The sequence below is a fragment of the Phyllostomus discolor genome, chromosome 2 (assembly GCF_004126475.2).
Source record: "Phyllostomus discolor isolate MPI-MPIP mPhyDis1 chromosome 2, mPhyDis1.pri.v3, whole genome shotgun sequence".
In the NCBI taxonomy this organism is placed as follows: domain Eukaryota; kingdom Metazoa; phylum Chordata; class Mammalia; order Chiroptera; family Phyllostomidae; genus Phyllostomus; species Phyllostomus discolor.
Genome location: NC_040904.2, coordinates 196,692,824 through 196,705,718, shown reverse-complemented (window position 1 = coordinate 196,705,718; position 12,895 = coordinate 196,692,824). Strand labels below are relative to the sequence as shown.

The following is a 12,895-nucleotide window of genomic DNA, read 5'->3' as shown; positions in this document are numbered from 1 at the left end:
ACATCTTTGGGTATCATTGACAATTTTAAAAAGTTTTAGGGAGGATAGAGACTGGACTTCATAGAAATAATCTATATAAAATAAAATTGGCAACATTTAAAAACTGCACCTAGAAAAATAGGACAGGATGGAAATAATGCTCAGCAAAAATCTCAAATTGGCAGCAGCTATAATCAATACAGTCTGCTCTGGACAAAAAATTAGTGATTCAGAACTTTGTTGTAAATTTTGCATAGAAAATAATCTTGATGGAAATATTTCAGAAAACAGAAAAAGGTGAAAACTAACTCTGTCATTTAAAATTGAGTCAAAGAATTAAAATGGCTTAATGACTTTGCTCTAAGGTGTTTGCTGAACAACAAAAATCCTCAATAGATGTCAATTTTTTCCTCCCAATTCCTCAGGCTAAAATTTTATAGTCATCCCTGACACTTCTCTCCTTACATTCCGCATCCAGTCCATCAGCTTATCTTGTCACCTTTCCCTTCGTAAATCACCCCAAATCCACTTGTCCCCCATGCCCCAGCATGGCCACTGCCCTGTTCTCATCCACTATCTCTGCCCATGTGTAATACCCAGATATTGCCAGTATCTGTGCAGTAGCATCCTTTCTAGTCTCCCTTCAGCGTGCTCTTACAATCACAGTCTGGTTTTCACACTAAATCTAGAACAATCTTTTTCGAATATCTTGGCACTCCCTGCCCCATAAACTTCCAGCATAGCCCCTGTCACACGGTAGGAAGTCCAGAGTTTGTATGGCCTAGGAAGCCTTGTGTGATCTGGCCCCTGCTGTCACTTAGACCCTGTCTTCATTATGTCACCATAATCCCCCTCTTCCACTTGGTTTCACTTACACAGCTCTCTTGCTGTGCTGCTTGCCTCATGTATGTCCAGCACACTTCTGCTCCATCACCGTCTTCTATGTTGTTTCCTCTACCCGGGATGTACTTCTCCTAGCCAGGCCTAAGCCTTGGTCTGTTACTTCACTCATGTCTGTGCAATTCCTTCTGTGACTTTCACCTTACCCTGCTTTTGTTTTCTTCATAGCACTTAATACCACCTGACAATATTATTTGCTTATTTGGTTTTTGTCTTTTCTCACTAAAATAAAAGCTTTATGAGAACAAAGGTTTTGTTTATTTCTCTTTCTCAGGACCCAGAACAAATGGTGCTTTGCAAATAGAATTCACCCAAAACATGTTTGTTTAAATGGAAGGTGGAAGGGAAGGGGAAGGAAGGAATCACAATAGTGAGGTCTAAATGTTCTTACTATTATTGCACCTTTATTTATTTGTACATTTGTTTATTTCTGAAAGATAGGATTTCATGGAAGTAGAATTACCAATTTAAAAGGCCTGTGTGTGTGTGTGTATTATAGTGAGTATATACATAAATGGGTATGCTTTTCTAGCTTTGTTGAAGGTTTGAGAAAATTGTGTTCTTCAAGAAAAAAATTGATTCGATTATTAATGCTACATGATTGCATTAGGTTGTTACAGAGCAGCAAACTGGCCAGAAAATCCAGATTGTGACAGCCCTTGAGCATAACACACAAGGCAAGCAGTTCATTCTGACAAATCACGATGGCTCTACTCCAAGCAAAGTCATTCTGGCCAGGCAAGATTCCACGCCAGGGAAAGTTTTTCTCACAACTCCAGATGCAGCAGGTGTCAACCAGTTGTTTTTCACAACTCCTGATCTGTCTGCACAACACCTCCAGGTAAATAACTACAGAGTATCTTTTCAGCTTATGCTTGAAAAGAATTAAAAAGCATGTCCTAAGTCCTGGCTTTAAAACTTTAGGTCCTTCATGTTCAGTATGAAAAAAAGATCTTCCGTAAAGTTATGTGCTGTGCAGATTATCTGTGGTGACTGCCCTCTCCTGTAGGCCACTATACTTTTCCTTACATGTACTTAACATTCGTGTATTTTGGGGGTTCTTAGTTGCATACAGTAAGATCCACTCTGGCTATTTTGGCAGGAAGAGATTTAATAAAGAATATAGAGAAACCCTGGCCGGGTGGCTCAGTTAGTTGGAGCATTGTCCCGTACACCAGGAGGTTGTGGGTTCAGTCTCCAGTCAGGGCGCATACCTAGGTTGTGGGTTCGATCCCTGGTCACGGTGTGTATGGGAGATAACCAATCAATGTTTCTCTCATCTATGTCTCTGTCTCCCCCCGTCTCCCCCGTCTCCCTCCTACTCCCTCTCTCCCTGTTACACTCCCTCCCTTCCTTCTTCTCTCTAAAAAACCAATGAACATATCCTCAGGAGAGGATTTTTTTATTATAAAAGTAGAATTTTAGAGAGCTCAAAGGATTGGGAAGGCTGAAGAAAACAGTTCCAGGTCAGGCTTCCAAAAATAACTACTGGAGCACGTTTTAGAACTTGGTTCTCAGAGACCAGGTGCGTCTGCACAGTTAACAAACCGCCAGATCAGGGGGCTCTTCTGTAGCTGAGGTTTCCAGAACTGAGCTGCCTGTGCCTAACAAGCAGCTTCCAAATCAAGAAGTTGGATTAAAAAAAAACAAAACAAAACCAAAAAAAGAAGTTGGTATCACAGCTGCTGTCTTTGTCTCTCTGCCTCTCCTGTGGTCATCTACATCTTGGTTGATGTAGCAAGCTATCTACCCTGTGGTCTGCTTTAATATTGGAACTCAGTAGTATAGATTACATTGTGTTGGTGTTAATTTTTGCTAGTTATACATTATTCTTCAAGAACCAGTTAGGTCTTTTACACACTGATTGATGTCTGCAGTTATGTAGATATTTTACTGCTTTTTGCTATAATGAATACAAATAAAACGAACCCTTAAGTTTGCCTTCAGAGAGATTTTGGGGGAGTGCTCTCTTAAAATTAGATTCCTTATTTTTTTATGAAAAACTGATCAAAGAAAATTCCTTATGGCAATGAAAAACTCCTAATTTATAAAATAGAAAATCTTGCCTATATATTCTAATAGATTCTATTCTTTCAATTACAATGACATCATTTTAAGAAGCTGCTAAGGTTGAAAATGGATAGGATTTATAAAAAGTTATGAACAAGACAGCTGTCACTAAAAAATTATGCATATCTTTATTTTATTAATAGATTTGATTTTTAGCTGTTTTACGTTTATAGAAGTGTTAAGTAGTTATTATACAGAGTTTCCATATAACCTCCCAACATGCAGTTTCTCCTGTTAGTATTTTTGCATTAGTATGATACATTTGTTATAAATTAATGAATTCATACTGATACATTATTAACTAAAATTAATAGATATTTTTAGCTTTCCCTAATTTTTACCTAATATTCTTTTTTGTTTCAAAGTGGCATAATGCAGTTAGTTGCCCTGTCTCCTTAGACTCCTCTTCACTGTGACTGTTTCTCAGCCTTCCCAGGTGTTTGACGGCCTTGACTGTTTCAAGGAGTGCTGGTCAGGCATAGTGGAGGTGGCCCCACTCTGCGACTTGGGCTATTTTTCTCCCATTAGATTGGGGTGGTTGGTTTGGAGGAGGGGGATCCCAGAGGTGAAGTGCCATTTTCATCATATATCAAGGGTACTTAATATCATGCTTTATGATTAGTGACGTTAACCTTGACCACCTGGCAGAAGAAATATGTGTCACATTTCTCCATTGTAAAGTTACTATTTTTTGTAAAATTTCTGTAGTATAAAAATAAAGGTAATATTGGTACTTTATGGATCATAGCTAAAGGCAATGAAAGAGAAACAAATACAGGATGGAATGCCCTGGGCCAAGGTGATTTGATTTCTGGTTTAGGGACCTAAGATGGCATGTGAGCAAGTTCCTTACTCTCTCTCATAGCATTAGAAGTAAGTAGCAGATACAATACTGGCACCATTTGCAATAGATAAACTAGTAAGGAAAAGAGTGGTATTTGTCTTAGATACTTTCAATACCAGAATGTGGGTCTTTTTTTTATTTTTTAATTGAAGACTGATTTTTCTGGTGATATAAAAAGAAAGAATACCACTATAACATAATAAAGGACACTATTTTATGGACTGTTTAAAGTTTTTAAAATCAGAATTACTCCTAAAGGCATTCACACCCCTAAAAGAAGAAAAAGAGTCCAAGTGGACGATTACTTTGTGAGTTGTTTTAAAGCAGGGAGGTGGTGTTTACTAGATGCTGTCACATTTTTGGGGTTGAATTAATTTGTTCACTTTTCAAAGGATTGAAAGAAAATGACAAAAAGGCTGAAGGGTAAACCTAAAGGCAGAAACAAGTACTTCTTCTTCACCAGCACTAGCTGTCCTTAGTGATGAGCCCTGTATAGAATCTGTATATAATCTGGAGAGGCTCGGCAGTCACCCAAGGCCGCGCCACACCACGGGGCGGGCTCGCGGCCGTTGACCAGGCTCCAGAGTCTGTGCTCCCATCCACTACCCCAGCCCCCACCTGAGGCAGCCCGTTGATGAAATGTTTATACGTTTGTGTATCAGTTACAGCCCCATGATTGTAAGCTAGTATGTCATTAAATTCTTTTCCTCGTAACTCCTTTTCTTTAAAAAAAATTTCGTTATTTTTATGCTCTTAGAGCATATTTTAGTCATTCCATTTGGAAAGGTCCTAAGTTGTTTGAAGACAAGTGTCTCTATGGGACAGATAACTGCTGTAATAATTTGATGTGTTCCGTATGAATAGTAAAGGCTGAGTCTGTGAGATGTATTAAAAACTACTTATGTATTCAGGTGTTTGATAGTCTGTTTACTTTAAAGAAATTATTATGAAACATTTAAAAGAACTCTCTTATAATATTAAAATTTTTACCTGTTAAGAAAATTACAAATCACTTAATTGCTTATGCATAATAATGTTAAAAGTTTCAAAATAACTTATAAAAAGAAAGCAAAAAGTAAGACAGACTGAATGTTCTTTTAATTTTTTACGTGAGATCATTATTGAGTAATAACAAATTACTGTGTTTTGTTTCTATTTGGGGGGTGTTTATTTAGCTCTTAACAGATAATTCTTCAGACCAAGGACCGAATAAGATTTTTGATCTTTGCGTAGTATGTGGAGACAAAGCATCAGGTAACATCAGAAATGCCTTCCTATATGTGTTGTATTGTTAAAATAACTACCACACTACTATGTTTCTTTTACTGACAGTAACACGAAAAAGTAAAGGAGCATGTAGTTTTTATGGTTCATATTTGTAGCCATGAAATTTAACTGATTTTTTTCCCCAGAGCTTTTTATTCACATAAAGATTTTTCTGTTCATTGCAGTTTAATTTGACCTTGCAATGACGTAAAAATGCATATTTTAAAGAATTATCAAAGTTAACCTTTTGAAAGTAAACTGAATATGTGGAAATTTTTTTGAATATGACAACAGTTTTGTCAAAGAATTGCTTAAAAATGAGTTGTGACTTTTAGTAATATATAACATTAAGTTATTAACCTACCTGTTGAGCCCTGTTCTCATTCTAGGAATACAGAGTAACTGGAATTGTTAAGGTGGAAAAGCTCTGGTTACCTTTATTTAATTCTTTGCTCAGCAGGCATTTCTCCAAACCTATTACTGGTACTCAGGGTTAAGTCATCTTAATTCTGGTCAGAAATACAAACCCGCGTTCATTCATCTGTATTCACAAATGCCGTTGGGAGAGAGTTTAAGGGTAGAGGTTTTAAAAAAAAAATTTTTAGTCTATTTCTATAGCCACTAGAGCTTTTCTCAGAGTGTGTTCAATTTCTAATAATAGATTTTGGGCCAAAGAAGTGGTTTGTGAAATGATAGGTGAATCACATTGCAACAGATATTTCCAGAGATTTAAAAAGTGGAACTCACAGTGAGGAGGAATTATTACCATTCAAATACCAGCGAACCGATATCCTGTGTTTGGATCGTAGTTTTCAGATTAAAATGTATTTATACAGTATTTCACAGAAGTATAATTTGTGATATCAGAACTGAAAATCGTTACGATGTTAAATTATGGGGTTCTGAGTGATTTTGTTTCTTCTCTGTCCCTAATTTGCTATACCATTGTTGAGGTTACTTTATAAAATTTAAAAAGTTCATGTTGTTTAATATATCCTATCAGAGAATATGGTTGTTTCATTTTCTATTTGGTAATTCCTAAATTGTTTATGTCATAAACTAAAAAAAATCTCAGTTTTGTCTCTTACATGTTGTTTAAAGGGAAGAAATGGGCTTGTTAAAATAGTGACTTTTCTAAACATTTTGTCTCTAGGGCGTCATTATGGAGCAGTAACTTGTGAAGGCTGCAAAGGATTTTTTAAAAGAAGTATCCGAAAAAATTTAGTTTATTCGTGTCGAGGATCAAAGGACTGTATTATCAATAAACACCATCGAAACCGCTGTCAATACTGCAGGTTACAGAGATGTATTGCGTTTGGAATGAAACAAGACTGTATGTATTAGCTTTAAAGGAGAAAATTAAGGATTCAGGAAAACTCTAGAAGTATGTTAAAATTAGCACATTAAAATATGTCAGTTTTACATGTTTTTTAATTTCTAGTTTTCCAACTTAAAATATTGAAATATGTACATGTGTATTTTTAATTCACTCAGCAAATGTTTATTGAGTGCCTATATGCCACTTGCATACTTGCAGTTTGAACATGGTAAGAAAAAAAACACAACTAACTAAATAAATTTGGTTGTTTTTTTAAAAATAGGTATATATTGAAAAAATACTTTATTATTTATTTTTAGGGAGAGGGGAAGGGAGGGAGAAAGTGAGGGAGAGAAACATCAGTGTGTGGTTGCCTCTCAAGTACCCCCAGCTGGGGACCTGGCCTGCAGCTGCAGCTGAGGAATGTGCCCTGACTGGGAATTAAACCGGCAACACTTTGGGTCACAGGCCAGCACTCACTCCACTGAGCCACACCAGCCAGGGCTAAATAAGTTTAGTATTTGATAGCTAATATTGATTGAGCTCTCACTATGCCTGACTTTGTAGTATATGAAATAAGTTTCTTATTCTCATAGCAAAAGCCTATACAGTTGGTACTAGTGTTACCCACTTTACAATTTGTGTAAACAAATTTAGTAATTTGTCCAAGGTCACACAACTAATAAGTGGCAAAACTTGGATTTGAATATTGTTGACTCTTTTTCTCCAGAAAATGTGCATTTAACTATACAAACTGTATCTCCTTAATATCATGAAACAAAATTCCTGTAAAATAAATTAAATATATTTTATAAATGAAAACTAAACAGTTGAATTATTTCTCAAACTGCCCTCAGCTAAAAGGGGGAAAATCTAACAGTTTTTTTGTGTGGCTCTTAATAGTATTTTCAAGTGGTTGAATATGATTTCATTTTATAAAACTCTCATACAGATAAGTAAAGGGACTCCTAACTTCAGTTTTTCTCAACAGTGAGACTTTAAAAGATAACAGTTCTTCTACATTTCTACCACAGCAGTGACAGGAAGAGAAAAGAGAATGAGAGATGCAAAATGGCCATTTTTACTGTTTGCTATTCTGGTTTTCTAAAGCAGCTTTGTTAAAAATGCAGATAATCTTGGAGACTGGTGGTTGGTTATAGTTGGGTTCAGTTATGGTAACCATGTCTCCCATGAGCGGCATTGCTGACCCAGAGCTTACATTTATAATTGTCTGTAAATTCTGCATTGTGACACAGTCTAACACATTTTTGTAGCTGTTCAGTGTGAAAGAAAACCCATTGAAGTATCACGAGAAAAATCTTCCAACTGTGCCGCTTCAACAGAAAAAATCTACATTCGAAAAGACCTTCGAAGCCCATTAGCCGCAACTCCCACTTTTGTGACAGAGAATGAAACTGCAAGGTAGAGTAAAAGCAACAAATAAAACACACTAAGTAGCTGGTCACTTGTTTTTCTTCCCACTGAAACTAAGGCTAAAATTTGTTTTTATTTGTTACAGGTCAACAGGACTGTTAGATTCAGGAATGTTTGTGAATATTCATCAGTCTGGAGTAAAAACTGAGCCAACTGTGCTGATGACACCAGATAAGGTGTGGTTAGTGCAATTAATTTAAAGATTAAATATTTTTAAGCTTTTAAAAGGGTTTCCTTTTCTTTTCTCTCTTTTTTAAAGATTTATTTATTTATTTTTCTAGAGAGGGAAGGTGGGGAGAAAGGGAAGGAGAGAGAGAGAAACACCAATGTGCGGTTGCTGGTGGCCATGGCCTGCAACCCAGGCATGTGCCCTGGCTGGGAATCGAACCTGCAATGCTTTAGTTCACAGCCCGAGCTCAATCCACTGAGCTACACCAGCCAGGGCAGTTTCCTTTTCTTTATCTTTATGAATTTAGTCAGTTGATTTGATCTTAAATATTTCCTGTTACAAGTTGTTGACTTTTTTAAAAATATACATTGTCAACTGTTTGGTAGTGTCAAATGATAAAACTAAAACAATTCAGCAGTGAACTTGGTGCTCTTTCTTGAAGAGGAAATAGTCCATGCATTAGGGGAATACAGTGCCTCAGAAGCAGTGGAACACTCTTTCCCGGGAGGGATTTTGGGCAAGATTGAGTGTCATAAAGAGTCAGAAGCAGCAGTAAGGAACAGGGCATGATTGGCTGCAAAGTCAGAGATTTAAGGCCAGCAGGTCCTGTTTTCCTAGGTTCAGATAAGCTAGCCGAAGCTGAGTTGGAGGATTGTGATTGGTATTATGTTGGCTTTCCTTGATTTTCCTGTAAGTACAGGCTGGCTTTGTTAAGATTTGTGGCATGAGGGGACCCACTATGCTGCGCTCCATTTTATGAATAAAAATAATATAAAAATTAACTATAACAGTAGAAATGTTTATTATTCCACTAGGACAATTATAGCTTCGATGTGAAAGTGGTGGACGTTTAAAAGTCTTTCAGGTTGTTTTTCATCTTGAAATAAAAGTCCTCCTAAATAGATACTTATAATACATGAAACAATTTCAATACTTCATTTATATTGCACTACAGATTTTATAGTGCCAAGAGAAATCCTAACACGCCTGACTCAAATCATTGACTTGAGTGAAGAGTAGGAATAGGATTGCAAGAGCTCTCATTTTATGTATCCAAGTCATCTGGGTTCTCTTAGAGCAGGGGTGTCAAACTCATTTTCACCGGGGGCCACATCAGCCTCGAGGTTGCCTTCAAAGGGCCAGAATAATTTTAGGACTGTATAAATGTAACTACTCCTTCACTGGTAAGGAGCTGAAATTACATTTGACCCTTTGAAGGCAACTGCGAGGCTGATGTGGCCCCCAGTAAAAATGAGTTTGACCCCCCTGTCTTAGAGATTTGGAGCAGCTCCTTCTTGAGTAGGGAGTCTAAAGGGAAAGAAGGTCTGTTTATTTAGATCGAGCATGTGAAATTTCTGTAGTCTTCAGAAACTCCCTTATGACAACAAGAACTTTTCTCCTGAAGACTCCTATCTGAAAACAGATTTTAGGGAGCCCCCATGACTTGTTTCTCTCTACTTGTAATGTGATCTGTTTGTTTGTTTGTTTGTTTGTTTGTTTGTTTGTTTTAATATATATATATTTTTTAGAGATTTTATTTTTTTTAGAGAGGGAAGTGACGGGCGGGGAGAGAGAGAGAGAGGGAGGGAGGGAGAGAGAGAGGGAGGGAGAGAGAGAGGGGGGGAGAGAGAGAGAGAGGGAGGGAGAGGGAGGGAGAGAGGGAGAGGGAGGCATCAGTGTGCGGTTGCTGGGGGCCGTGGCCTGCAACCCAGGCATGTACCCTGACTGGGAATCTAACCTGTGACACTTTGGTTCGCAGCCCGCGCTCCATCCACTGAGCTACGCCAGCCAGGGCGTGATCTGGTTTTATATATTCTGTATGATTATTCATCCTGTATATGGCCAGATTTGTTACATATTTGTTGCTTGATACTTGAAGGCATTCTTAATACTTGTGCTCTTGAGTCAAATTTCAGCTGGTTACTTGCATAACCTTGGGCAAGTTATTTGACCTTTCAATGCCTCATCTTCCTTTTTCATCTGTAAAATAGGGAGAGGGAGGGTGTCTGCCTTACTGGTTGGCTTTAGCATGTTGCTACTAAATGAGAGATTTGGCCTCTTGCCATGCATTTTGGAGTTACAAGATTTTACTTAGCCTTGTCTGCATGATTCTGGATTACATTGGTAGTTACAATTTCTTTGACACATTAATGCCTTTGGGAAAGGAAGAGAATTAAGTTTTGTTGGAAATTACTATTTGTCCAGACATTGTGCGTTCCTATATATCTTTGTATTAAATTGTGGTAACATTGCTTCTCGGCCTTTTGGCTAAGGTCAGGTGTAGTATCTGTTCTTATCAGTTTAATATCTGATATGTCCTCTATCTGAGGATAGTACATTAAATGGGTTTTTGGAGTTAGGAGATGTAATAGGGGCTTCACTCCACACATTGACCTAGTATTGCAGTATTTCCAGGAACAGTGCACCAAAAAAATGAAAATGAAAAAAAAATTGCAATAACAACCTTGTGTGGTTTCTGACAAATGGTTCCCAAATTGTCAAGCAGAGATTGAAGTCTTTCCACATTGCATAAGAGTCACAAAACTTCAAAATTTAGTTACATGGGCATGTTATGAAATGGAAGAGAATATGAGTGTTTGTTGAAAATTAAGACACCTGAAAATGTTAAACTGTTTTACTCATCTGTAAGAGGACTGGAGCAGAATGGTTAGGAACATGGACTTCCCCACCACACCTGACTTCCCCCTCTGCTCCCCCTGTACACTGCTGTAGTGACAATGGATAATTCTTGTCAGCAGTAAAGGGGTGATGATTCCTATTTCACAGGGTTGTGGGCAGGATTAAACAAAATACTGGGTTGGCCAAAAAGTTAGTTTGTTTTTCCATAAGATGGCTCTAGTAGTGCTTAGTTGTCTTTAACCTCATTCAGAACAGTTTTGTTAGATTGTGTTATGATAGCTGTCATATCAGCATGCATTTTTTAAAAAATTATCAAAATTGATGAATTTTTGTGTGGCCATTTTAATATTGAAAATGTGACATGACCACTGGCCTGCAGTGACCGTGGAATGCTGTGGATGGCTCATAGAAACACGAGAAAAACATACATAGAGACAACCAGGTCTTGTGGGAAAATAGGGATGGAATGGCCACTCTCTCTAGTGGAAAGTGCCTCAGCCACCCTCCTTAGGGGAAAGCACCCCATTCTCCCCCCCCCCCCCCAAGCAGGCTTTTATTGGGTTCGTTTACACAGGAATTCAGGTAAAGCTCATTAATCATTGCCAGGAAGTAAGGATCAAACAATAGATAACAAAGAACTCTGAGGGCCTATTTTGAGTCAGGGTCAGATAGCTAAAGAGCTGTAAAACTTTGAGGAACAAACTTACTTCTTGCTTGGACCCTTATCATTTCATTGAGAGCACTGTAAACAAAGCAGGTTTCACAGGATTTTACATATTCTTCCTTAGGCCTGATCACCTGGGGAACCCGCCCTTTCCAGCACAGGACTGTACCACCCTCTGTCATTGTTTCAGGCTTAGGTGGAGCAAGGGAAGTAAGACAGCCAAGAGATTAGGAGATTTTCTCACAGACAATGAGGACTCGGGCTATGTCAAAGCCGAGGAGTGAGGGCCCATCACCCCCTATTGCTGTAGCCCCCAAAGTCCTTCCTTGGGGGCCTCTCACATGATCATACCTGTCTTAGATCGTTCCCCCCTTGGAGAATCTTACCCGTCATTGGCTAACTGACCAAGCGTTGGGGGCCAGGCAGGATGAAGTAAAAGGAGCAGAAGCAATGAGCTTTTGTCTCCTTGCTGGCTTACGGTCCAAGGTCGTTCCCTCAGCCTTAGCCTTGTTGGGGGTTACAGCTTCTGATACCAGGCAGGGCGGTTCCCAACAAAAATGGAACAAAATAAGCAATATTTTTGGCATATTATGCTTTATTATTTAAAGAAAAGTAAAAACACAACTGAAACGCAGAAGGTTTGTGCAGTGTATGGGGAAGTTGCTGGGACTGATCAAACATGTCAAAAAAAGTGGTTTGCAAAGTTTCGTGCAAGAGATTTCTCGACAGACGATACTCTACACTTGGGGAGACCAGTTGAAGTTGATAGCGATCAAATCAAGACATTAATTATGAACAATCAGTGTTATACCACATGGGAGATAGCAGATATACTCAAAATATCCAAATCAATCAAGTTTTTGGTGAAAATGAAGAATATGTTTTTTATTTTAAAACGGAAGAGTCAGTGGTTTGATTCCCAGTCAGGGCACATGCCTGGGTTGCGGGCCAGGTTCCTGGTGGAGGGCGCATGAGAGGCCACCGTACATTGATGTTTCACTCCCTCCTTTCCCCTCTCTCTAAAAATAAATAAATAAATTGTTTGAAAAAAATACATCATTAAGGGATCCTGTCAACATGCCGTAGAAGGCAACTGAAGGTCTCTCATTAGATTAAGATGAAATAATTTGAGCATTTAAAATAAAATAGAATGACTAATGGATTTAAACACATCAAATATGTAAAAATCTATGAAATTAAAATGATACTCAAAACTCATCTGTCACCATTAGAGATTTCTAGAGCATTGACTTATTGCTCTGAAAATTGATAAATAGAAGAACAGTCAAGCACTTATCTGCCTTTGTGTAAATTATATTCCTGGGTAGTAAAGAGTTAAGGAAATTCTCTTTTATAAAAAATTATAGCTAATAATACATGAATAATATGCAAATATATACATCATTAAGAAAAATAATTTGGAGACAGTGGAAAAATAAGCAATGTGTAACATAGTACCTTAAATATGTAAATATATTTTTCAACCACACTTTTCCTGGTATTTAACACATTTAACACAGTAGCTGGTAAAAGTTGGGATCCTAGGAAGTCTGTACAATAATACATTTACATTTTTTTCTTCTTTTCACTAATACTTATATTCTGTGTATC

At 37.7% G+C, this 12,895-nt stretch overlaps 1 protein-coding gene and 1 non-coding gene across 5 annotated transcripts in view; both read left to right on the top strand.

The window, feature by feature from the left end:
• Positions 1–12,895, top strand: part of NR2C1 (nuclear receptor subfamily 2 group C member 1) — a 38,111-nt gene that overhangs the window by 9,111 nt on the left and 16,105 nt on the right. For all 4 annotated transcript variants that reach the window (XM_036019433.1, XM_028532410.2, XM_036019432.1 and 1 more), the window contains exons 3-7: positions 1,490–1,720; positions 4,969–5,047; positions 6,213–6,392; positions 7,652–7,799; positions 7,897–7,987. In XM_036019433.1, the coding sequence (XP_035875326.1) occupies positions 1,490–1,720; positions 4,969–5,047; positions 6,213–6,392; positions 7,652–7,799; positions 7,897–7,987 (729 nt within the window). The remainder of the gene's footprint in view (positions 1–1,489; positions 1,721–4,968; positions 5,048–6,212; positions 6,393–7,651; positions 7,800–7,896; positions 7,988–12,895) is intronic.
• Positions 10,229–10,411, top strand: LOC114514307. Its single transcript, XR_003686026.1, has one exon. It is a non-coding gene; the product is annotated as a U2 spliceosomal RNA (small nuclear RNA).